The sequence below is a fragment of the Natrix helvetica genome (assembly GCF_964273705.1).
Source record: "Natrix helvetica genome assembly, chromosome: 10".
In the NCBI taxonomy this organism is placed as follows: domain Eukaryota; kingdom Metazoa; phylum Chordata; class Lepidosauria; order Squamata; family Natricidae; genus Natrix; species Natrix helvetica.
This window is the reverse complement of record NC_138561.1, coordinates 20,747,495-20,773,330: the sequence shown is the minus strand read 5'-3', so window position 1 is coordinate 20,773,330 and position 25,836 is coordinate 20,747,495. Positions and strand designations below refer to the sequence as shown.

The 25,836-nt window shown below is 44.7% G+C and overlaps 2 protein-coding genes across 4 annotated transcripts in view; one reads left to right on the top strand and one right to left on the bottom strand.

Annotated features, from left to right (window-relative positions):
* Positions 1 to 137: 137 nt before the first annotated feature.
* Positions 138 to 11,678, top strand: MEAK7 (MTOR associated protein, eak-7 homolog). 3 transcript variants are annotated; one of them, XM_081963482.1, is made up of 9 exons: positions 138 to 695; positions 2,130 to 2,322; positions 3,126 to 3,314; positions 4,084 to 4,314; positions 6,178 to 6,322; positions 7,395 to 7,838; positions 8,664 to 8,782; positions 10,216 to 10,395; positions 11,384 to 11,678. In XM_081963482.1, exons 3-9 carry the CDS (start codon positions 3,150 to 3,152, stop codon positions 11,516 to 11,518), a joined length of 1,419 nt encoding a protein of 472 aa, XP_081819608.1. In that variant the 5' UTR covers positions 138 to 695; positions 2,130 to 2,322; positions 3,126 to 3,149; the 3' UTR covers positions 11,519 to 11,678. The 3 variants fall into 3 exon arrangements, with proteins under 3 accessions (XP_081819608.1, XP_081819609.1, XP_081819607.1); XM_081963483.1 differs by lacking the exon at positions 138 to 695 and adding an exon at positions 717 to 832 and having other exon boundaries at positions 3,197 to 3,314; XM_081963481.1 differs by lacking the exon at positions 138 to 695 and adding an exon at positions 717 to 832.
* Positions 11,679 to 11,810: 132 nt separating this feature from the next.
* ATP2C2 (ATPase secretory pathway Ca2+ transporting 2) overlaps positions 11,811 to 25,836 on the bottom strand; it is a 35,761-nt gene continuing 21,735 nt past the window's right edge. The window contains exons 17-27 of the mRNA XM_081963464.1: positions 24,762 to 24,918; positions 22,655 to 22,825; positions 21,768 to 21,865; positions 21,616 to 21,666; positions 20,138 to 20,304; positions 18,575 to 18,643; positions 17,878 to 17,994; positions 16,698 to 16,845; positions 15,511 to 15,606; positions 13,244 to 13,385; positions 11,811 to 12,829 (exon numbers count right to left, since the gene is read on the bottom strand). Coding sequence (XP_081819590.1) covers positions 12,711 to 12,829; positions 13,244 to 13,385; positions 15,511 to 15,606; positions 16,698 to 16,845; positions 17,878 to 17,994; positions 18,575 to 18,643; positions 20,138 to 20,304; positions 21,616 to 21,666; positions 21,768 to 21,865; positions 22,655 to 22,825; positions 24,762 to 24,918 — 1,335 coding nt within the window. The 3' untranslated portion in view covers positions 11,811 to 12,710. The remainder of the gene's footprint in view (positions 12,830 to 13,243; positions 13,386 to 15,510; positions 15,607 to 16,697; positions 16,846 to 17,877; positions 17,995 to 18,574; positions 18,644 to 20,137; positions 20,305 to 21,615; positions 21,667 to 21,767; positions 21,866 to 22,654; positions 22,826 to 24,761; positions 24,919 to 25,836) is intronic.

The window sequence follows — 25,836 nt, the reverse complement described above, 5'->3', positions numbered from 1 at the left end:
GAAATTGGTTAAAGTGTGATACTAAAAATAAAAAAGCAAGCTTCTTATGGGGGCAATCGGGATTCGAACTCGCGACTTCAAGACACCTTTGAGGCTTTAGCCCGTCTCGCCCCTAGGAGGGTTCTCATTGGCTACGACGACTGAAAAGGAGGACGCTCTTTCCCGCAGGAGGGCGCTCGCTTCGGATCGCATCTCCTCAACCTCCACAACATAGAGTACAACATCTAGAAAATCAACCCCTTCGTACTTCACTTCCGGCATGACCGCACAAACTCCCAGGAGGCTTTCTTACCATGGAGCTGGCGATGCCTAGAACGTCACTGATGCAGCATAGGAATCCCGCTGTTGAGGCATTTTAAAGCCATATGAATGACGGAGGCGGTGATGTCACATTTAGAACCGCCCCCTCCCCCCGAGGTCATCTGACGGTCCCATTGGCTGAGTGCACTGTTGCTCAAGCGGGCCCAGGGGCGGAGCCTCAGCCGGCGGCTTCTCACAGCTGAGGGCGGCGGGGCGGGGGGCGGCGCCGCGGAACAGCGAAGCCGCTGAGGGAAATCGAGCGGCGGGGATCCCTCGGGGCCTTCGGCACCGTCCCTACGAGGCGAGCCAGCGGCTGCCGCGAACCTTCGGCCTTGACGGAGGGGGCGGAGTCCGCACGGGGCCGTCTTTATTATTCATGCGCGGCGCGAGGCATGGTGGGTGCCCCTCATTGATATTCATGAGCCTCATGAATATTATTTTTTATGAATATAAAGAGGTGGAGCTTTGGGTTTTTTTTTTCTTTCTTTCTCGCTTCCTTATCCAAGTTCTCCAGCTGGGTTAGGCCAAATAGGTATGTTTTCTTTGCATGTTTTTAATAATAAGTCAAAAGGAAGATACCATCTCTTTTTTAAAAAAAATATTTTGGCACAACAACCTTGCAAGGTAGGCCAGCCTGCATTCTTTGCCCAAGTCGTGGGCAATTCATTGAATTTTCCTGCCTCTCCATGCACTTTGGGCTGTTTGCTTAAGGCTCCCTGACTCTCCTTTTGCACTCTTCTTTTTTTTGGCAGATTTTATTTGCTAAATTTATTTGCTATCTGCCTGGCTACAGGCGGGATAAAGCAGTGAAAAATGATTTAAAACGTGCAAACGTAACATTTCTTTTTGCTGGAAAGCTGGGTTGGTCTGTGGGAGTCAAAGGTTTGAAGACGTTGGGCAGCCCTGTTTCTCTTAAAAATGTTTTTGCATATATTTATATATTTATATATTTATATATTTATATATTTATATATTTATATATTTATATATTTATATATTTATATATTTATATATTTATATATTTATATATTTATATATTTATATATTTATATATTTATATATTTATATATTTATATATTTATATATTTATATATTTATATATTTATATATTATTTATATATTTATATATTTATATATTTATGATATGAAGACGTGGCTTATAGTCCCGAGTTCGAATGACGTCTGCACCCAAAGGAAGCATTTTTAGTATCGGAGCTTAGCAGCTGCAGGGAGCTCAAGCAAAATAATTTATATTTATTTTATATATATATTGCTGCTCAGTGGACTCGGCACCTCTCAAAAGTCTTTTAATAATTATGTGTGTTTGTTTATGGGCACCTAAGTATAGATAGATATAGATAGATGACAGATAACCAAGTAATTGTTAATTGAATTGCGCCTGATTTTATGATTATTATTTTTTGGCCATGGTTAAGTGAATCCCTCCAGTTTTTAAGTGAATTGTGCCATCATTAAGTGAATCCCGTTCCCCCCATTGTCCTTGCTTGTTGGAAGATGGCTGTGAAAGTTGCAAATGGGGAATCACACAATCTCCGGGATGATGCCACCATCACAAATACATTGGGATCTACCTGTCTTAAAAGTTGCCAAGTTTTAAAACCTCTGCTTTCTCCGCCTCTCAGATGCTAGGTTCCAGCTTTCACTTCCACATCTGTTAGAAAATAGGTGCAGCCACCAAGGAGGAGCATAAATGGCTTGAACACCAGCAAGCTCTGTATTTATATATTGCCGGAAATCAGAAAGCTAAACCTGGTGTTTTACGATGTCTTTAGAAAGGCTGGAGGTTTTTTTGCTTTTTTTTCAACCAGGTTCCTGCTCCATAATCATCGGTCTAACACCACTGGCCAAGACACGCTTGTTTGACGAGATGAGAAAATAAAAGACCCGTATTTCATCCGTTAAATTCCTGCACATTCTCGGCAAACCTTGACGGGAGTCAGATCAAGAAGAAGAAGAAGAAGAAGCAATTACTTTTGTGGGAGCCCTTATTTTTAAAAAGAGGTAAATGCCTTCTTGTTTCTGATTGGTTTCATTATGCTAAGCAAAGAAGCAGGCAGCATTCATTGTGTGTGAAATATTATTGTTCCTGATATTTCCCTATGTGTGTGTGTATGTTTTTGAGCTGCTGAATAATTCATTTTTTGGGAGGCTTTAGAATGACAAAGTTGGAAGGGACCTTGGAGGTCTTCTAGTCCAACCCCCTGCCTAGGCAGGAAACCCTACACCATTTCAGACAAATGGATAGCCAACATCTTCTTAAAGACTTCCAGTGTTGGGACATTCACAACTTCTGGAGGCAACTTCTGTTCCACTGATTAATTGTTCTAACTGTCAGGAAATTTCTCCTCAGTTCTAAGTTGCTTCTCTCCTTGTTTAGTTTCCACCCATTGCTTCTTGTCCTGCCCTCAGGTGCTTTGGAGAACAGCCTGACTCCCTCTTCTTTGTGGCAACCCCTGAGATATTGGAAGACTTCTATCATGTCTCCCCTGGTCCTCTTTTTCACTATAGACTGGACTCCTGAAAGCCTGACCTTGTTTTTTGCTCCCCTCCCTTCACCTCCGTAGGGCAGAACAATCTGGAGTTTTCTTCTTTGACTTCCTCCTCCCTTGGCAGACTCAGCTGGTGTTGACCGAAGGGCTACTGAATACCTTTCTCAAGGCCATCTCCATGACCTTCTGCAACCCTCTGCTTTCTTCCTCTGCTTATTCCCCCCCCCCCAATGTCCTTGCAGGGCTGAGTCCCTCCAAATTTGCTGTTGAAGCTTAATTACCCCATATATATACATATATTGTGATCCCTTGCAGGATTTCGCCCCCAGCCGAAGGAAAATGGGCAACGTGGAAAGCAACAGCTCTTACCAGAAACACCTTTCCAGGTTTCTTCCCGATGAACTCATGGACATCGATGGCGTTTTTAGCGCCTTATCTGGAGCGGATGAGGCCATGAAGGTGGGGGAAAAGGCACAGACCGGGGTGACCCTTGAAGCACTCAAGGTGAGTAAGCAATGGGCAGGCTCCCTTAGGGTTGTAAGTCGAGGGCTGCCTATAATTTATTCATTTATTATTTCATTTTTCCCCCAGCATGGGCTGTTAAGTGGTACCTTACTCAATAATAGTAACTGTGAGAGGGATCTTGGAGTCCTAGTCGACAGCCATTTAAATGTGAGCCAGAAGTGTGCAGCAGCTGCCAATAAAGCCAACACAGTTCTAGGCTGCGTCAACAGAGGGATAGAATCAAGATCACGTGAAGTGTTAATACCACTTTATAAGGCCTTGGGAAGGTCACACTTGGAATGCTGCATCCAGTTTTGGTCACCACGATGTAGAAAAGATGTGGAGACTCTAGAAAGAGTGCAGAGAAGAGCAACAAAGAGGATTAGGGGACTGGAGGCTAAAGCATCTGAAGAATGGTTGCAGGAACTGGATAGGTCTAGTTTAATGAATCCCTGCAGTGGTGAAATTAACAGCACCGGCCATTAAGTGAATCTGGGTTCCCCACTGACTTTGCTTGTCAGGAGGTCGCAAAAGGGGATCACATGACACCCCCCCCCCCGGGGAGAGTGTGACCGTCATAAATATGAGTCAGTTGCCAGGCGTCAGAATTTTAATCATGTGACCACGGGGGGGGGGATGCTGCAGTGGTCGTAAGTTTGAAACACAGTTGTAACTCCCTTTTTTTCCAGTGTCGTCGTAACTTTGAATAGTCACTCAATGTTGTAAGTCCAGGACTGGTTGCATGGAGGCCTTTTGGTCCCTTTCCTAGGTCTACGTCAAAGACGCCCTGCCTCCATCCATGGTGACGAGACTGTACAATGGGATGAGAAGCATTCAGGAGACCCACCATTCCCCCGAGCCCATCCCCTGGGTGGCAAAGACGCAGTTTGTGGTCTTTGCCTCCACCCTCTTCAAGGGCAACATCCAGGAAAAAAGTGGGGTGGTCCTGAAGATGATCTCAGGGGCTCAGAAGACGGTCAAGGGAAGCCAAATCCTAGAGGTAAGCAGACCAACACCTCGTTTGCATTTAAGGCGGAAAGGTGAGGTCTATTCATTTATTTAGCAACTTCAATATCCAAGAAAGAAAAACCTCAACTCCATTTGAATAGAGATAAAGTACTTTTACTAGATATGAATTGAAAGCAGCAAAAAGGAAAGCAAGATCTGAGCCAAAAAGGCGCGAACAAGTACATATCAAATGATTGCCCAGCCCCCTCCCTCCAGTTACCCCAGCCCAGCGTCCAATCTGCAACTCCCTAAGGTGTCATGTGGGGTGCATCTTCAAAAAGCCTCTTCGGGTTGGTATGGGAGAGGGTTGGCCTTGATGAAGTCCAAACTTCAGCCATCAGCATGCGCAGAAGATGGTTTAGGTTTAGGTTTAGGTTTATTAAATTTATAGACCGCCCCCTCTCCCCGTAGGGACTCGGTGAGAACGAAACTCCCTTCTACATAACTCCTCCAGTACCATACAATTCCCTTCCCCAGTACCATGCCCTCCCCATTTCTATGGCAGCCGATAGCAACCAAGCGAAGCAGAAGCTGACACAGTCACCGATACGCATCTCTAACAAAGACATTATGCATACAGACACAAATATGTGTTGAAATAAAGCTCCAGCAAATATAGAATTTATATGAAGTATATAATTCTTCTTCTTCTTGTGCCATATCCGTCACCGGACGTTGGCGATCATGTTGGCAATCCTATTTTTGTCAACAGCCACATGAAAAAGTGCTGGTGAGTTTTGTCCAAACCGGTCCCTTCGATTTTGAAGCCACAGTGTTCTTCTTGTGCCTGGACCTCCCTTGCCTTCAATCTTTCCCTGGAGGATTAAGGGGGGGATGCCGTATTTTTCCCTGGTGTCGCATCCCATGCCCAAAATATTCTAACGTTCGCTTTTTTATGGTTTTGATGATTTCCCTTGGCTTTCCTACGCGGCTTATCACCGCCTCATTTCTGATTTTGTCAACCCAGCTTATATGTAACAGCCGCCTGTAAATCCACATTTCAAATGCTAAAATCAATCTATCATCTATCTATCTATCATCTATCTATCTATCATCTATCTATCTATCTATCTATCTATCTATCTATCTATCTATCTATCTTCTCATATCTTCTCTTATATCTTCTCTTATTCTTATCTTCTTATATCTATATATAGAAGGCTGTATGTATGTATGTATGTATGTATGTTCCAGCATAAATCTGGAACGCCTCAAGCAATTTCAACCAAACTTGGTGCACAGATGACTTACCCTCTGGAAACAAATACTATATGGGGAGGGGGGACACCCCTGGTTGTGCGTGTGTCTGCCTGCCTGCCTGTTCCAGCATAACTCTGGAACGCCTGGCCTGTTAAGGAGAGTGAGCATGGCATCCTAGAGTGGCAATTGTTTATGATGTCATGGGAGGGAGAAGGGAGAGCCTGGGCCGTTAAGGAGAGCCAGTGCGGCATCCTAGAACGGAATTGTTTGTGATGTCAATTCCTTCGCTGCTTCCTCTAGAAAGCCAGCCATGACATCCGCCCTCCAGTGGACCAATGGTGAAGCGCCTGATGGATTTGGGGCAATGTGCCAGAGTGGGAAAGAGGAGCACTGGGAAAGGGAAAGGAAAGGCCAGGGATGATGGGCATGGGAGTAGGAGGAAGAAAGCCCCCTGTCAGACATCTATAAATACCGGGCAATGCCAGGTCATCAGCTAGTATAATATATAAGGTAAAATATTGTATTAAGGTCAAAACATAATAAAGTGTCCGAAATCCCTTTAGAGAAGCACTTTTCGGTCCCTGCGAGAGGACTTGTTTCTAGAAGCAAAATCACCCAAAGACCATTAATAAATCCTTATTGCACCTCCTTGAAGTTTTCAGGGGATCTGATCAGCTCCGTGGTTCAGGTGCTCGGCTACAGGAAGCTGCTGAAAGGGTGGAATCCGAAGAAGCTGAATAATTCGGTCGCTAGGATCAAAGCCTTGGCTACTCAGCTGGCCTCTGAACTGAAGTCTGCAGGTGAGCTGCCAGCGCTCGTGCTTAGAGGCGACAGTGGGACATAAAACAAAGCCTACTATGGGAGGACTCGAAAGAGCCGGTATCAAACGTTTAGCGCAGTTTTCTGACTTAGCATCCCTCATACAGGCAGTCCTCGGCTTAATGCCTCTTTGGTTATGGACGGACTCCCATCCAGTGGTGAAATTCATTTTTTTACTACCAGTGATTGTTCCATTGATTGATTTTTCTAACTGTCAGGAGATTTCTCCTCAGTTCTAAGTTGCTTCTCTCCTTCATTAGTTTCCACCCATTGCTTCTTGTCCTGCCCTCAGGTGCTTTGGGGAATAATTTGACTCCCTCTTCTTTGTGGCAACCCCTGAGATATTGGAACACTGTGATCATGTCTCCCCTAGTCCTTCTTTTCATTAAACTAGACATACCCATTTTTCGGAGGCTTTAGAATAGAATAACAAAGTTGGAAGGGTCCTTGGAGGCCTTCTAGTCCAACCACCTGCCTAGGCAGGAAACCCTACACCACTTCAGACAAATGGTTATCCGACTTCTTCTTAAAGACTTCCAGTGTTGGGGCATTCACAACTTCTGGAGGCAAATTGTTCCACATTAATTAATTTTTCTAACTGTCAGGAGATTTCTCCTCAGTTCTAAGTTGCTTCTCTCCTTGATTAGTTTCCACCCATTGCTTCTTGTTCTGCCCTCAGGTGCCTTGGAGAATAGCTTCACTCCCTCTTCTTTGTAGCAGCCCCTGAGTTCCAGTATGGCCATCCTTGGCATTCTTCAGTCTCAAAAAACTACAGTATCGTCCTCTGGGAAGAGGTCCTAAAGCAGCATCTGGTGTGGCTAAAAATTTGAGAGTGGCAATCCCTTCCACACCGAGGGCAGATACATAAGTTGAGGATTACCTGTAGAATCCCCTTTGAGACAGAGAGATGTTATATTAGAGGTAGGGGAATTCTGGGAGTTGAAGTCCACCCCTCTTAAATGGAGAAAGCTTGATGTTTGGTATGTATAGTATATGGGTTTCGTCTTGTCAAATTCTGATTTGGACCTGGCCAATTCATCTCTCTTGCTGCAGAGGGAAAGAAGATGGAGGGAGACTCTGTCCTGGATGCCACATGTGACCAAAACAGCCTGGAGGATTGGCTTTTCCGTGTCCCACAGATCTCCACCTTCCTCAAGGTGGTGCTCCAGCAGGGCCTGCTCCTCCTGCAGCCTCTCTCCGATGAAGCCGACGAGACCCTCCGCCTGCTGCCAGCATGCCGAGGCCTGCAAGGGAACGCTGCCTTCGTCAGCCTGCTCGACCTCCCCTCCATCACCTACCTCAATTCCCACCTGCCTTCTGAGCTGCGGGATAAGTGGCAGCTGCTCTTCGCCTCGGGGATTCACGGCGAGAGCTTTACCCAGCTGTGCGGCCACATTGTCAACCAAGGGCCCTGCCTCCTGGTCCTGAAGGACACCGATGGCTACATCTTTGGCGGGTTTTCCTCCTGCTCCTGGGAGGTAAAGCCTCAGTTCCAAGGTGAGGTTTTGAAATTCAAGGTGAGATGAAAGGTCACCCGCCCAGCCTGCAGAATTGTGCACACATTGGACTATAGAAAGTTGTAAACTAGTGATGGCGAAGTGCTGAAAAGAGAGCCTGCACGCTCCTTTGGGATGTGACCTGGAAGAGGAGCTGCCCAGGGAGCACGTGCGCACCGGAAAATGTGCTTCCGGTTTCCAGCGGGCGCATGTGCGCCGGACTTACGGTTGCTGGCACGCATTCATACACACGGCTAGCGGCTAGCCAGCAGGCATGCTCCCGCTGGGAAACAGAAGAGCAGCTTTTCCAGTTTCCAGCACTGCTGCATGCACAGAAGTCAGCTGATTGTCACGCAGGCACATGCGCCAGAAACCCGGAAGAGGAACGGACAATGCCGCACCTGCCAGGCGACATGACTCCACATGCCACTTCGGGCAGGCGTGTCATAGATTCGCCATCACGGTTATAAACAATTCTTCCGGATATTCCATGCATTAAGTTATCAGGTTTTAAGTACGTCGGTTGCAATGCACTGTTTGGGCTCTTTGGAGGCCACAAACAGACAAACGGATAACCCCAACATGAGAGTTTTAGTGGTAGATAAGTAGATACACCCGTGCCTCCACAAAGTAGTGTGACAGCTGACGCTATCCACCAGGTGGCAGCCTTCTCTTAGAAGAAACTTCCAACAGCTAGCTCTCCCCTCAAAATGGGAAATGAATGAGGACTAGCCACTTCACTTTTTCAAATTAGGCTCTGCTAGGTTGAATCTTTTCTGTTTTCCTCTCTCTGGTCCGTAACTCTTTATTCATTTGTTGCTTACAGGAAACCACACATGCTTTTTGTTCTCCGTTTCTCCCTCGCTGGCAGTCTTCACCTGCAGTGGCTACAATAACCACTACATGTACCTCAATCACGGGCAACAGACCATGCCGAACGGACTTGTGAGTAACAAACAGTGGGACCTTTGAGTTTACTTTGGCCCCAAGGCTTTAACCATGATGGCTTGTACAGCTACGCATGCTTTGAAAATGTGTCAAAACAGGGGTCTCCAACTGTGGTAACTTTACGATTTGTGGACTTCAACTCCCAGAATTCCTCAGCCAGGAAATAGACTTCCAGAATTCCTCAGCCAGAAGATAGACTTCAACTCGCAGAATCCCTCAACCAGGAGGTAGACTTCAACTCCCAGAAGTCCATGGCTGGCTGAGGAATTCTGGGAGTTGAAGTCCACAAGTCATAAAGTTACCACGGTTGGAGAGTCCTGAGTCAAAAGACACATTCTGGACTTTGTGCAAATGAGAAACCCTCTGCGCTGTTCATTGAGGCAGCTGACTTTCAGCATCCTTTCCAATGTGAGAATAAGGTGCCCTAATTTCCATAAAATCAGATGTGGCTCATGGATGGGCTGCTTTAATGAGTAGCAGACGTCCAAAGCATTTCTCCCCAATCCTTTTTGAAGCGTATCCAGCCACAGGGGAGAGCTTTTGCCCTTAACTCTTTTTTAAAAATGGATTACAGGTAGCTCTCAAGTTACAATATTTTAGTTAGTGATGGAAGTTACAACGGCAATGGGAAAAAAGTGACTTACGACCACTTTTCACACTTAGGACTGTTGCAGCATCACTTATGGTTACATGATCAAAATCTGGACCCTTGGAAACTGGTTCATATTTATGACGGTCGCAGTGTCCCCGGGTCACGTGGTCCCCATTGGTAGCCTTCTGACAAGCGAAGTCAGTGGGGAAGCCAAATTCGCTTCACATCCGTGTTTCCAACTTACCGTATTTTTCAGAGTATAAGACGCACATCCCCCCCCCCCCCAAAAGAGCGTGGAAATGTTGGTGAATCTTATGCACCAAATACAGCCATTTTGGGCCTCCTGAAGCCCTGCCCCCACATCCCATTTTTTTTGCAAAAAGAGGGCATTTTTACCTTCCCCCAACCCCCAGCAGCACTCTGCAGGCTTCAGCAGGGCTGGAGGAAGGCAAAAACACCTCCGTTTTTGTGGAAAACGGCCTGTTTTCCACCCGTTTTTTGCAAAAGCGGGGGCGTGGGGGCCAGGGAGGACAAAAACTTTTTTTTTCTTATTTACCTCTTCCAAATCTGGGTGCGTCTTATAGTCTGAAAAATATGGTAATAGCTGCAGTGATTCACTTAACAGCTGTGGCAAGAAAGGTAAAGTGAGCCCACCGTGCTTAACTGTCTCACTTAGCAACAGAACTTTTGGGCCCAACTGTGGTCGTAAGTGAAGGGCTACCTGTAATTGGCCTTGCAGGTGTGTCTGTCGGTTGGAGGTTCATTTTTGCATTCTCTAACTTTTCCTTATACCAATACAGATATGGATGACATGCCTGCATTTTCTCCTTCCTTCCAGGGCATGGGAGGTCAACACGAATACTTTGGCCTCTGGGTGGACAGTAACTTTGGCCAAGGCCACAGCAGAGCCAAGCCTCGGTGCACCACCTACAACAGCCCTCAGCTGTCGGCCAAGGAGAACTTCCTGCTGGATTCCATGGAGGTGTGGGCTGTGGGAGACATCCTGGAAGCCAAAAATGTAAGTCTTGCCACTCCAAGCAAAGCCACCTTAGAGGGTGATGCAAACTTCATGTTTGGTCAGGAGTTGCCTGCTCCCAAGTAGGGCATGAAATTCATGAGGTCAAAGTTGGTTTAGGCTTCTCGTTTGCACCTGGGGGGAAGCCGAAGAGCTCCTGCAGCAGAAGATGGGAGAGTCCCCAAGATTGGATTGCATGGAAGTCAACCAAACTTGACCAAGATAGGAAGAGAAGAAGGGGAGGGGAAACAGGGTCTTTAGGGCCCAGTGGTACCCTTGGTGTCTCTGAGTGGCCCATATGAGGATGAACAGAGGAAAGAGTGATTGACAGGAAATGGAGGAAGTGGGGATCAGAAAGACCTCCTTAAGCATGTCTGTTCTGACCGAGGCTTCCCAAGAGAATGAAGCAAATTCCTGGTCCCGACAAAAAAAACTTTTATTAATTTCCAGTGAATTCTGTTCATTCACATCCAGCAAAGTCTTTCAAGGGAGGATTTACAGTCACAGACCTTCTCTGGCTTGGAGAACTGCCATGCAAATAGGTTAATATAGGACATTGACTCTTAAATTCTCAGGTATTTGTTTCTGATATCTTAACTTAAGTTAAGGCTTTGTGTATCTTGATCTGTGACTTAAGCAGCTGCATTTTCTCTTTCTTTCGAACAATTTTGGGGGAGGGGGGAAGACAACCCAAATGCTCTTTGATTCCTTCCTTCCCCCGTGTCGCCCCAGCTCCAAGAGACTTAAAACTGAGAGCAATTTGCTTTCTCTGGCAGCGCCGTCATCTGACCTAACCTGTTTCACTGATCAGGTCAAAGCAGAACCTTGCCATGTTTGCCAAGCGCTAGGAAGGGGAAGGAATCCACCCAAACTTTTTTTAGCTCAGGTTTCAGGAACAAAGAAAGTCGGTCAGAGCTGGTTGCAGCCCACCTTCGGCTGTGGTGGTTGTTTTGTTTTGTTTTCCCAACCTCTCTTCTGGCTTTGGCTTTAGGGAAGAGGCCAAAAGAGCATCTTAGACACCGACCCAGAGGCCCAAGCCTTGCTAGAGATGATGGGGAAAAGCCGGCAGAGTGACGGGTTTCGCAAACCACCCGATGATGATGATGATGACGGAGAAGATAACTGAGATCTCATCTCGGAAACTTTTTCCTCCCCAAGTCTGACCAGGATTTTGCTGGAACGCCTCCCGAGCTTTCTATTTTCCACACGTCGGTATCCGTTGTCCAATCTCTTAAGCGTGATGAGATTCGGGTTAAATAACAATTGGTGTCTTTACAAACTTTGGATTTCTTATCTGCAAGGTTTTTTTTTTCTCCCCAGGAATTGGGGCGTGTATTGTTCTAAATTCAGGACCTTCTTTTTCTTCTTTTCACATTTATTTTGGGTGCGAGCCCACCCAAGGAGACTTCCAGTATTCCTTGGAGGGACCCCAGTTCACTCACAAGAGTTCTCAAAACTCAAATGTCTTCCATGCAAATCGATTTGTATTTTGTTGGGAAAATTTAAGTGCTCCATAAAAACATAATTTGGGGGTCTGTTGAGGTGCCATATCCAGAAATCAGGATTTCATATCTGAATTAATCGTACCACTATAAACAATTGAATTAGGTTCAGCCCAGGTTTTTAAAAGACTGGACAGATGTTGGCTGTGAATTTCCAGCTTCATGGAGTAGCAGACAATATGTGAATCCAGCCACTGTTTTTTAACCTAATTGAACACCAAGATTGCAATACCCCGTTGACCCAACCCCAGGAGACACCAAGGCAGACTTTATGAACAAGTGTCTTTATTGCATCTTAAATAAATAAAAGCAGGCCACCCTTCATTTTGGGGACCTGTTTTGAAGGGGGACACAATTGTCAGATGACTAGATGGAATCCAGGCATCGTTTTAACTTTGCAGGACCGGATGGCCGGTGATGGGATCAGCTTGTGATTAAGAGTTGGGGACCTTCTGAGATTAGAAGAGACCCAAATGACTCATGAGGGCTTTGCAGAATCTGACATCCCCCTTTGAATCCAATTGGAGGGGCAAGGTTCCAGCCATGCCAGGTTAGTCAGATATCGTAATCATTCACGACCCGATGAGTTAATTCCACTTTGTTGTGAAGCTACATTGTGCAGAAATCTTTCAGGTCTGGAAATACAGGTCTTCTGCCCTCACCTTTACAGACTGAGAAACTAGGGAAGGGCCTCTTCGGAACGTCTTTCCCAATCCCTTATGCAGCTGAGGGCTACGTGGTCTCTCATTTGACCGTTTCTTTGCCCCCCCGTGGTCTTTGCCCTCACGCCGTCGACACAAGGCGTGTCCCTGTTCGTCAGACCATTTCCAGTGATCTTTGCTCCGCCTTTGACCTGCAGCAATATTTCTCGCACACTTTGACCAGTTCCGAGAGGATGAAGACTGAAGACGCAAGGGTGGTGAGGAACAACAGATCTATCAAGAGAAGGAAACAAAAGGGTTACTAATACGGACAGCAGAACACCAAAGGGGGCATCAGTTAGCAACCAACAATCCATTCAACTTCTATTGAAACTGCATTTTGGAGGGCTGCTTTCTTACAATTAATGGGAGCCATAAGGACGCTGGCACGAAAATAAAGAGGCGAGTAATGTGTCCCCTGAACCTCGTAGTTTTCACCTTTCTGAAGGTTGCCATTTAGATTTGTTGAAAAGAAAAAGACGTGCAATTTTGAAAACGAGCTTCTCTCTTCCCTTCCCGATGCGTAGAATCCAAATTTCGCAGACCGTGTCATTAAGGTCCCAACAATCTCTTATCGCCAGGAGTTTAAAACCTTTTATTTGGAAAGATTGAAATCCTCCTTCGAAAAAGGGTAGCTCTGGGACTTACCCAACACTCCTAAATTCTCTGTCTGGAAGATCTTTTGCAGGGGAGGGATGTATATAACAGCCATTTGACCCAAAATAGACCCTAACACCGAATATAGGAACATGCGGTTTCGGAAAAGGCCGATTTCCAGAATCAGTTTGGTCTGGAGGAGAAAAAGGAAGATCAGATCATTCAATAAGTCATTTGGTCTTTTTTCTTTTCTTTTTTACTGGGTGCCCAGCCTGTTTTTTTTTTCAAAATAGATTTTTTTTTTAGCAAATCAGATGATTAATAAAATCAGGTATTCGATGGTAGAGCAATGCAATACCAATGCACATATTTTTAAAGCAGGGTGCTTTTCTTAACTATTGTTGACATCAGTAAGGAAGTCTAATTTTGAGTGAATTTTGAGTGAATTTAGTATTTCTCCTGCAAGTGCCAATTTGCTGTTTTGTATTTAGAAGGGGAAAAAACCCTTCAGATATCTTAAATGCACAGACATATTTAATGTGCATAGCCTGGATCATATATCCTAACAAACCAGCATCTGCTTGATTTACTTCATAATATGAAGTTAAGCGTCCTTGTTTAACCACAGTTTGTGGCTTAGTACAATACAGGGCTGCAGTAAATTATGGTTTACTTAGCAACCGAGGTAAAGCAAACCACGACTTACTGTGATGCATGAAATTATGGTAGTCTTTAACATTTTTTTTTTTACTGAGACAAAATAAAACCAGCAGTTCCCTGTTCAAATACTTTCACAGATGCAGTGACTCTTTGTTGAGGGTAGCAAGGTATGAAACAACTCTCTGCTCCTGCTAAATTGTTCTTGCTTTGATTTTAAAGCATTCCCCCACTTTCGGTACCTTGTCTTGAATGCTCCCTGTCCAGTTTAACTGGTGCTTTGCTACAGATTCACCCTAAGAGTTTTAATTCATGCCCCGAAAATCTTCTACCTCAAATGACTAAAACAAGAGACTATTGAGCTTATTAAAAGAAGCAGCATGAGAGAAGTCTGTCTGTCTGTCTGTCTGTCTGTCTGTCTGTCTGTCTGTCTGTCTGTCTGTCTGTCTGGCGGTCTGTCTGGCGGTCTGTCTGTCTGTCTATCTATCTATCTATCTATCTATCTATCTATCTATCTATCTATCTATCTATCTATCTATCTATCTATCTATCTATCTATCTATCTATCTATCTATCTATCTATCTATCTATCTATCTATCTATCTCTATCGTGCCATAATAGCATTCCTAGCAAAAACAATTCTAAAAGTTGTTGGAGACCAAAAGGCGAATTAAAAAAAAATGGAATTCTTACTTTAAAACTGGTTGTTGTGCTTGCACAAATGTGTATTTTGATGCGGTAACTGTATAGACAGTTGTTCAATGTAAACTCCTATGTATGTGTATCTACATGCATGCACACTTGTGCACATATACATTCACACACACACTGTATTTTAAGTTCAGTAAGAAAGGAAAGGAAGCAATTGACTGTTGTTTTCCCGGGTCTGGATGGTGGGAGGACACGACACAAACAGTCCGAGAATTACTCAGTGGGAGTATGGAGTCACGTCCTGTCTGGGTTGAATACCTTGCACACAGACTATTGCCAAAGTATTTCCGTTTGGAGAGGATTTTTGTAATAGCCTTAGCACTTAGTCTTATATACTACTTCATAGTGCTTTACAGTCCTCTCTAAGTCAGCCTCTTGCCCCCAACAATCTGGGTCTTCATTTTACCCACCTCGGAAGGATGGAAGGCTGAGTCAACCTTGAGCTGGTCAGGATCGAACTGCTGGCAGTTGGCATTCAGCAGAACTGGCCTGCAATTCTGCATTCTAACTGCTGTGCCACCACTTCTCTTTATAGACTATAGGGGATAGCAGTGCTGCAAGTTGTAACAGCAATAGCACTTAAACTTATATACCGCTTCACAGTGCCTTGCAGCCCTCTCTAAGCAGTTTACAGAGTCCGCCTCTTGCCCCCAACAATCTGGGTCCTCATTTGACCGACCTAGGAAGGACGGAAGGCCGAGTCAACCTTGAGCTGGTCAGGATCGAACTCCTGGCAATCGGCACTCAGCAGAACTGCCCTGCAATTGTGCATTCCAACCTCTGCACCCCCAGGGCTGGGCTAAGGGGAGGGGCGATTTAAGGATGCAGTGCAGTTCCTCCCAGCTTGTCTTCCCCGAGGAAAACAGGAATTAAGCTGGCTCTTGTTCAAATGTTGTGCAAAAGCCCTTCCTTTCTCATTGGATCCTGCCGAATTAGCTTCCCCTCTCACCTGAGAACGACAGGTCAGGGCGTTGAAGAGGTCAAAGAAAACGAAGCAAGTGAAAGTCATTGTTGTCGTCCGGGGTGTTATGCCACTTTCTGGAATCTGGAAAGGCAAGGCGATAAAAAGTGTCTTTGTAAAAGAGGAGGAGGAGGAGAAACCAGATCGTCAACATAAATGCCCTCCCGCCTCACAATGAACCTTTTGTTAGTCAAGTCACAATCGCCTTGAAAAACGGGGCGGCCCTTCTTTTGAAGGAAAGTTTTAGCAGGAAGGCAAGGAGTGAGTGCCAAAGCACGTAAATATCACAGGCATAAGTCCATACCTGCTGACAGGCGAGCTGCCAGAAGGTTGATCAAAGCCTCATGCAAAAAAACAAGGTGCCCAATTTTGCCACTCTTGCAATTTCCGCCTCCAAAAAGTCCACAGCGCTTTTTTTTTTTAAGGCAACTGGACTCAATTTGTTGTTTTTTCCTCCCGAAGACATTTCGCTTCGCATCCAAGAAACATCCTCAGTTCTGACTGAATGGTGGCGAATGGAAGGGTTTCTATTCCTTGCAGTCATCTGGTCGTTAGCGCTTTTTCTGAGAGTCACTAAGGTTTATCTGCGCTCTTAGGGTCACCTGAAGATTGATGCGGAGCCTCTTTGGAATTGCTGAAACACCTTCAAGAAAATCCCAAAGGTGCTTTTTCCAAGGGCAACTGGACTTTCTTGGATTTTGCTTGAAGACGTTTTGCTTCTCGTCTAAGAGGCTTCTTCCGTTCTGAAGAAGCTTCATGGATGAGAAGCGAAATGCCTTCAAGAAAAGAAAAAAAAAACCCCAAGAAAGTCCAGTTGCCTTTGGAAAAAGCACTTTTGGGACAACTCTGATCTGGATGACTGAGAATCTCCACAGGCTCCTGCAAAAAACTTAACTCTCTTTAACGAGAAAGGCTACTGAAAAAGAAATTGTGTGTCTTCAAAAAAACAACCACCACCCTTTGGTCTGAAGTTTCAAATTCAACCAATTTGAACATCCTCATCCTGAATGCAAACACCAGAGCCAAGTAGTGAAGGCTCATTCTCTGAGTTGGGTGTGTTAAAGGAGGGGGGGGGGAAAATTCACGTTAACTAAATGTGCCTAAAGTACAGGAACGGTATCCCAAAAGAGTAATGGAACCAGAGATGGTCTTAGGACGGTCATCTACGATCTCACCTCCTTCCAAAAGACGTAGATGGTTCCCAAGATGATAACGGTTGCCGAAAGGATAATTTTTAGAATCAGGGACTTGCTGAGAATTGTATCTGTAGTGTTCCTTGGTGGCTTTTTGATAGCATCTTTGTCTACTGGCTCAACACCCAAACTGGTGAAGAAGAAGAGGAAGAAGAAGAAGAAGAGAAAGTAGAAGAGGAGGGGAGGAGGAGGAGGAGGAAGAGAAAAGAGAAGAAGAAGAAGAAGAAGAAGAAGAAGAAGAAGAGGAGGAGGAGGAGGAGGAGGAGGAGGAGGAGGAGGAGGAGGAGGAGGAGGAGGAGGAGGAGGAGGAGGAGGAGGAGGAGAGCAGCATTATTTTACAAACACAGACTAACTGGTTATTTATATTTATTATGGAAATTGCCATGGATAGATTTTGAATCCCTAAGGCAGCGGCTCCAACCTTGGCAACTTTTAAGACTTGTAGATTTCAACTCCCAAGGAACTCTTGGAGTTGAAGTCCACAAGTCTTAAAGTTGCCAAGGTTGGAGAACCCCCCCCCCCCTGCTCTAAGGCATGCTGGACTGCACCGGACCAAATATGGACAGTGCGGAGGTTGGACAGTAAGTAGAGATACTGAAATGCCAGTTATGAAGAAAATAAGTTGTATCATCTTAATCATGAGGTCCTTGGTGGTCTCTGACCTTGGTGGTTTTCTTGCAGAGGTTTCATTACCGAAGTAAGTAATTTCATCGATTCTAGCACAGTCATGGCACTGATGATGTTACCTAGTTGGGTCATGAAATGTCTGCAAGAAAACCACCACACTTAGAGAGCATCAAGGACCCCACAGTTCAATTCTCAGCTACAAATATACTTTTTGTCCGGGGTCATCTGAATCCTTGGGGGGGGGGAAGAGAAAGGGATGAAGTGAGATATTTGATAATAGTTTTATAAACTCTCATTTCAAAAGAACTGATGTTTGTACAAATACTGAGCACACATATTTGTCTTCGTTATATTTGTAGCAAGTGAAAGGATGGGCATCCACCAGCTTTCCCTCACAATCACTTTTAGTATCCGATTTCAAGGATTTTCAACTTCTATTTTAATTGTGTATTTAAGTCTTTATGGAAGAAGAGGAAAGGAATCGGATCTGGATTTCAGGATCGGAAGGTTCTAATTTTCACACTGGGGTCCTCACCTTTGAGCTGGAGGGCCATCCATGATGATATTTATCCATAAGATCTGCATAGCGTTGAGTGGATTTGGCAAATTGAATATGGTGGACAGAGTTATTAAACTTAGAGCAGAGATGCTCCTAAAAGGAGGAAAAGGAGGAGACAAAAATTAACCAACATTTGAAAAACAGCTTTGGTTCCACTCTTGGAATTCTTGGGATCCAGTCATGCAGGGGTGAAATGCTACTGGTTTGGGCCAGTTCACCCGAACCTGTAGTAAAAATTGCTACCGTTCGCCCCAGCCGGTAGTAAAAAATGCTACCGTTCGCCCCAACCGGTAGTAAAAAATGCTACCATTTGCCCCAATGGGTAGTAAAAAATGCTACAGTTCGCCCTAACTGGTAGTAAAAAATGCTACCGTGTGCCCAAACCTGCAAAAAAAAAGTTCTGACCATCAGCTGTGGGAAAATCAGCTGTGCTGTGCAATTGTGGGAACTTTTTAAAAACTTTTTTAGCAGTTTTTTTTTTTACTACCGATCAGCTGTGCCTGAGTGTCTGTGAGATTCCTGCTTGTTGCAGAGGCCATTTTGTGTGAAGTCCAGCTGCTTTTGCATTGTCTGTGGGTCAGTTGTGCAGCCGTGCCCACCCGGTCACATGACCCACCAAGCCATACCCACAGAATCGGTAGGGGAAATTTTAGAATTTTGCTACATGACTTACGTGCTGAGCTGAAATCGAACAAAGTTCTTAATGTTGTAAAATATGCCCTTCCCTTCCTCTATGGCGTCTCTGTTGGGAAGAAAACACAACTTCCATACTCGGATCTACATAGTTTAAGCTCAGACAGAACATCCATCATCATCATCATCATCATCATCATCATCATCATCATCATCATCATTATTGTTGTTATTGTTGTTATTGTTATTGTTATTCAATTGTATCACAGCGGCCAGTTGTTTCGCCGGATTTGGCATTGATTACTAGTCGGGCCCCACCCAGGGGCCTAGGACGTCGTAACGTATTTTCGTAATATACGTGCAGATCCAAGCAGTGCAACTTATTATTATTATTATTATTCTTTTGTAAAACCATTTCTATTTATATATTTACTTTCACAGAAACAACTCTGAAGTCATTTCACACACTCTTCTGAGGTTCGTCCCAAAGGTGCTTTTTCATGAGGCAACTGGACTTTCTGGGGTTTTTTTTCCCCCTTTGAAGACATTTCGCTTCTCATCTAAGAGCTTCTTGGATGAGAAGCGAAACGTCTTCAAAAGAAACAACCAGAAAGTCCAGTTGCCTCTTGAAAAAGCACCTTTGGGACAACCATGACATGGAGGACTGAGAATCTCCATAAACCCATTCCGATGTTCGTTATTGCCTCGGTTTTATTACTGTCACCCAGGAACCAATGGGAATTTTCATATCAGCAATTGCCCTCCATCATTTTATTTTTCCTCCCCAGTTCTACCCCCTTCATTTTCAGTGGAAGAAGTGGGCATGAGTCTACAATCAAAACTGCTCAGTGGGCTGTGTGGTGATGCACGGTAACATTAATAAGCCACAGTGGCCCAGTGGTTAGAGTGCAGGACTGCAGGCTACTTCTGCTGCCTGCCGGCTGCCTGCAATTTGGCAGTTCCAATCTCAACAGCCTCAAGGTTGTCTCAGTCTTCCATCCTTCCAAAGTGGGTAAAATGAGAACCCGGAATGTTGGGGGCAAGAGGCTGACTCTGTAAACCACTTAGAGAGGACTGTAAAAGCACTATGAAGCTGTAAGTACTATAAGTCTGCTATTGCTCTTCCTTCCTTCCTTCCTCCTCCACCCCTCCCTCCCATGGTGGCACAATGCAGTATTGCAGTCTATAAGTGCTATTGCTATTCTTCAGGAAATATTATCCATAGCCAAGAGGCTGACTTGGTAAACTGCTTAGATGGACTGTAAAAGTACTATGAAGCTGTAAGTACTATAAGTCTGCTATTGCTATTCCTTCCTTCCTTCCTTCCTTCTTCCTCCTCCACCCCTCCCTCCCCTGGTGGCACAATGCAGTATTGCAGTCTAACTGCTAAGTGCCAGCAGTTCGATCCTGACCGGCTCAAGGTTGACTCAGCCTTCCATCCTTCCGAGGTGGGTCAAATGAGGACCCAGATTGTTGGGGGGCAAGAGACTGACTCTGTAAACCACTTAGAGAGGGCAGTAACAGCAGTATGAAGTGCTATTGCTATCGAAGGATTTAAGAAAGTGTGTGTGTCAGAGAAATCATTCCGGAACGAACCACTTACATGATGGCTGAGAAATTGTCATCCACAAGAATCATGTTTGCCGCCTCCTTGCTGACATCCGTGCCTGCCCGTCCCATCGCGATCCCAATATCGGCAGACTTCAAAGCCACGGCGTCGTTCACTCCATCCCCCGTCATTCCCACGATGGCCCCAGACTTTTGCAAAGCCTACGGAAATCACAGGTGAGTTTAAACCCCAGCCTTCACCTGCTTGGGATTTCTCAGGTAGACAGAAGCTTTGACTTGGGGGGGGGGGGGAAACGAAGCCAATTTAAATTGCAGGCAGTTTACTTGACTTAACGACCACAATTGGAAGCGGGACGGCTGCCAAGCAATGCAGTCATTAAGGAAGTCACTCCCAATTTTTATGAACTTTTTTTTTCCTGCTGTGCTCGTTAAATGAATCACATTAAGCCATGAAGTGAATCCGGCTACAGCCCCAGGGTGATCCTATGACCCCAGGACACTGCAATAGTTGTAAGTGAGAGGATCGGTCATAAGTCACTTTTTTCAGTGCCGTCGTAACTTTTGAACGGTTGTTAAACAGTTCATAAGTCGTCATAAATCATAAGTCGAGGACATTCAACGAGAAGAGAGCTAAATGTTCTGAGTAGGGGTCTTAGGTTATTGATGCTGAAACATACACAGATGTTTGACACCGTAAGCATTAATTCTTCCAATTAAAAAAAGTTAAGATTCGTAATCTATTGAAATCTCTTCATCAGAGATTACTTTGCCAATAAACCTATGGATAAATGTTTACGCAAAGATAATTGCTAGGCTCAAATCAAACCATGTTCATATTGATGCTTTAATCCCACATTAGCCGAATGGGTGTTTATATCCAGGTCTATTTAAATGATTATCTGATCGTCCCTTCATGATTGTCATAAGCTGGAACAAGGTGATTGTGGATTAGCTGTTGGGAGTTTTTTTTGAGCTAATTAACTCTGCTCGTTTTTAACCCGCAAGTCTCAAATCAACAACAAATAAAAGTTACCTGCACTTTGGTGCAGCCAACGGGCAAAGAAAACAGTAATAATTCGATCAAGGCCACAGTAGATTTTTACTAACAAGTTCGGTCTATTTTTTTCCTGCAGTTTGTTGTTAATTCCCTACTTAAGGAAGCAGAACAGAGTTGGAAATTTCCTTTGCTGAACTAAAGGGCAGCAGTCTGGTTTTGTCACTGCTGAACGATGCAGTTTTAAATTTCGTCAGTGAGCTAGTGATACAAAAAAAGTACTTTGGAATTATTTCTTTCTTCACTATCGGAATAGCTAGGCAGAAGACGGTCCCTTCCTCCTGATTTGTCAGCATAGGAAGCAATAGATCATTATTCCCATGCAAGAAAAATGAAGAAAAGGAAGGAATCTTAATTTTACAGTCAGCAGTTAATTCATACCTTAAGGGGAGATCACCAAGAAGCAGAATCATTGCAAGGAAGAGAAAAATTATGGCACTTTATAGTCTAAAGGATACCTTTATTATTTTAACTTTGTGTTTGGGGCTTGTTCGGAAGAAGATGGAGACCTGGAAGAGGAGGGGAAGAAGAGATGTACGTGAGACTGTGGCTTTGTCTGTGAAGAGTTGCCCAACACCATATTCTTACAACTCCTTCAAGCCACCATTACATTTTTGACTCTTGAAGACAGTGTCGAGTCATCAATGTTTTCCAGTTCTTCCCCAGACATAGCGTTCATTTTCCCATTACAAAGCCCGATGTTCTTCCCTGCAATAAAAAAATATATTAAGCACATAATGGTAGATTAAACTTATATAAACCATGCATTCATAGAAGAAGAAGTGGCTCCTTATGATTCAAAAGGGGGCATTTTTTTTAGTGTTTCACTTCAAAATTGGACCCCCTCTGAGACCTTTCATGATGGGGGCCTTCTGGACACCTCTAGGCTTTTTCTTGGTCTGTGATTCTCTGACTGCCTGACTTGAGTGAAGGAACCAATACATGATCTCAAGGAAGCCACCAAGGAAGTTGGCTTGAAGCCAGATTGAACTCCATTGGAGTTCTTGGAAAGAAGCATCCATGCAACCTTCTTCAGAACTTCAGAGAAGGAAATCTGGAATGAAAATAAAGCTGGGATCCCGCAAAGTTTGACTTTTGCCATTGACATTGGATTCTCAAAAGGTTGCAGGACCGTGACATGTGACTTCCTTGGAGTTGGCAAGGGAGGACAAAGTTGGCAAGGGAAGAGAATGAATTTTCTGAAATTATTAGCCTCTCCCTTAATGACATCAGATCATGCAGATGACAAATGGTTGAAGATCTCTGACTTGTTAAATGAGCAGGGTGAAGCAATTTGTAATGAAGAAAATAATATTGTGTTGTGTCAATTTTTGCACGGTTGGGTTAGATTAGAAGAAAACAGCCTTGTTGTGTCCAACCTGAACCTTTCAGCCCAGCTTCATCTTTGTTTAAGAGGGAATCAAGGTAAGGATCAAAGCAAATAAGGCATTCCCATTCTAAAAAAAAAAAAAATGGTATATTTCAACTTTTGCTTACCAATGGCCCAAGCTGTTTCCAAGGCATCTCCAGTTATCATTTTCACTGCTACACCTGAGCTGTTGAGAACTTCAACGGCTTCTTTGACACCTTCTCGTGGGGGATCAATGATTCCAACCAGACCCAGAAAGGTTAAACTGCCGAGTTCTGGGCCAGAAGCCAAGGCAAGCACTAAGATGAGAAAAGAAGACTGGAAATAAGGATGAACCATATTACTTTCCATTTAAATTACTAGCATGGAGTGGCCTCTGGAGAATTTAGAAAAATGCAGTTGGTACAGAACATTGCAACTTGATTGCAAGCTGCTATCAAGCCATGCTTGACCCACCTTAATTCAGTTGGGTTGGCTTCCAATTTGTTTATCCATCCAAATCTAATAAAAAAATACATTCTAGATTTTGGTCCTTGCCTATAAAATAAACTCTTCAGAACCAGGATATTTAAATTTAAATTTTTATGAGAACCTTCCCCTAATTTACAGTGTTTGTAAGAGGTGCTGTTTTATGTCCCATTCTTGAAAGAAGGTACAGCTGATTTATTTATTTAGTTAAGACACTTCTAGCTTGCTTCAGTCATGATGCTAAACACACTTGCACTAATATAAGCAAAGTGTCAATGCTACATTACAATCACCATAGTAACTAAACAATAGCATATAAAGCTTCCAACTATAATAATTCATAATCTGGTAATTGTAAACAAATTGTCAAGCTTAGCTCAGGAACACCATAAAGCAGAGTTTTAGCCAAAGTCCAGCTCTTTATTTGCTTATGCACAATAGACAGAAACTGTTACAACTCTCACCTTAATAAATATGCCTATATGAGACTGAATGGCAGCGCCTGGGACCAGAGTCAAGAGAGGAATCAGCCTAGAGCCTCAACATTCCCACAAGCATTCTAAATCCAACCCCTCTTACATTCAATTCATCCTTACCTAGGTCAAAATAGTTCTAATCATTCTAATCTGACTACATTCCTGTCCACAGGAATGGGCAATAAATCAGTTTAATTGGAACTTAATGTGTTGCCGTGCTCTTATGCACCTGACAATACCCCGGGAGATTATAAAGGTGAAGGTTCCCCTCGCACATCTGTGTTAGTTGTTCTTGACTCTAGGGGGCGCTGCTCATCTCCGTTTCAAAGCCGAAAAGCCAGCGCTGTCTGAAGACGTCTCCATGGTCATGTGGCCGGCATGACTAAACACCGAAGGCGCATGGAATGCTGTTACCTTCCCACCAAAGGTGGTCCCTATTTTTCTACTTGCACTTTTTACATGCTTTCAAACCGCCAAACTGCCGACCTTTCTGATAGACAAGCTCAGCGTCTTAACCACTGAGCCACCGCGTTCCTTCCAGGAGATTATAGGGAGTGTCTATTCCAAATGTCTTCCACTGACCCAGCTCTGGGCTGGGCTGCATCTTGTCTCACCCCTCTGCTTGGAATGCGCTCCTTCCTTCCTAGGAAACTGCCATTTCACTATAGTCCATCACATCCATAGCATCATTCATAATCAAAATACCACGGCCATTCATCTCAGACACTCGAACTCTTCAAATTCCTGTCTCAAATGTTCTTTGAAAGAGCTTTTGTGAGCATGGAGGGGTCTTTTCAATTATGCTATCCTTAGCATAAGGGACGCGGTGGCTCAGTGGCTAAGATGCTGGGCTTGTCAATCTGAAAGGTCAGCAGTTTGATGGTTCAAATCCCTAGCGCCCCCGTAACGGAGTGAGCTCCTGTTACTTGTCCCAGCTTCTGCCAACCTAGCAGTTCGAAAGCATGTAAAAATGCAAGTAGAAAAGTATGGACCGCCTTTGGTGGGAAGGTAACAGCATTCCATGCGCCTTCATCATTTAGTCATGCCGGCCACATGACCACGGAGACGTATTCGGACAGTGCTGGCTCTTCGGCTTTGAAACGGAGATGAGCAACACCCCCTAGAGTCAGGAATGACTAGCACATATGTGTGAGGGGAACCTGTAACTTAACCTTTATCCTTAGTATAGAGCTATTTTCCTTAGACGGCTAAAGACTTTGGTTTTTGCTCAAGAACCTTAATTTGCTGAGGACATAGGTTTGGGGTAAATTAAGCACAGGTAGGAACTGACCTCGCAAGCCAAGGGAACCCATGCATTTTTCTTCTTGGGAGTAGGAAGCTTTTTGTTGGGGAGTCAATGGCAAAGCAATTCCTCCATTGTTGAACGTGGTACAATGCTGCATCACTTCTTTGAAGGCCCCTTTCATGAAGTAGATGTCTTCCTGATCCTGGGAAAGGAGAAGATGGAAGATGCCACCAAGAGAATGTTTAGAACTGTGGACCTTTTTACACCCTAAATTAAGTGGTTGGTTTGATTCTATTATACATTACATACACAATATCTTTAAAACATGGCATGCTATACCATGAGTGGTGCAGTGGCCTAGAGGTGGAGCTCTCGCCTCACAATCAGGAGGCTGTGAGTTCAATCCTGAGTAGAGGCAGATATTTCTCTCTCTGGGCACGATGAGAATATATCTGCTGAACAAAACTCCGTATTGGCAACAGGAAGGGCATCTGGCCAGTAAGTACTCAGCTCCATTCAGTTGCCCTGATTTCATCCCGCAAGGGATTATGTGGTCATTAAAAGATGATGATGATGATGATGGCATGCTATACCATATTAAGAAAGGAAATATTTTCTTTCTCCATCTCAGCATGTGTCGGAGACAGCAATGAAGTGAATTTTCATGCTAAGCTATGTCGTAGTTAATTTGACGTTGGTTTAGGACCGTGATGGCGAACCTATGGCACGCGTGCCACAAGTGGCACACGGAGCCATTTGTCAGGGCACGCGAGGCGCTGCCCTGTCAGCTGGCCAGCGCGCATGCGTGCGCTGGCCAACTAAGTTCACCTTTTTAAAAGCTATTTTTCACCTTCCCCAGGCTCCAGAGGCTTTATGGGAGCCTGGGGAGGGCGAAAAGAGCCTCCCCCGCCCCCCCTGGAGGCTTCAGGGATGCCTCCGGACACTCTCTGAAGCCTCCGGAGGGCCTCCGGGGGGTCGGCGGAGGCTCTTTTCGCCCTCCCCAGGCTCCTATAAAGCCCCTGGAGCCTGGGGAGGGCAAAAAAACCATGTAAAAATGGGGGGGGGTTGTGCGTTGTGCGCGCATGCGCACTGGGGGGGTGTCGTTGCATTATGGGTGCGG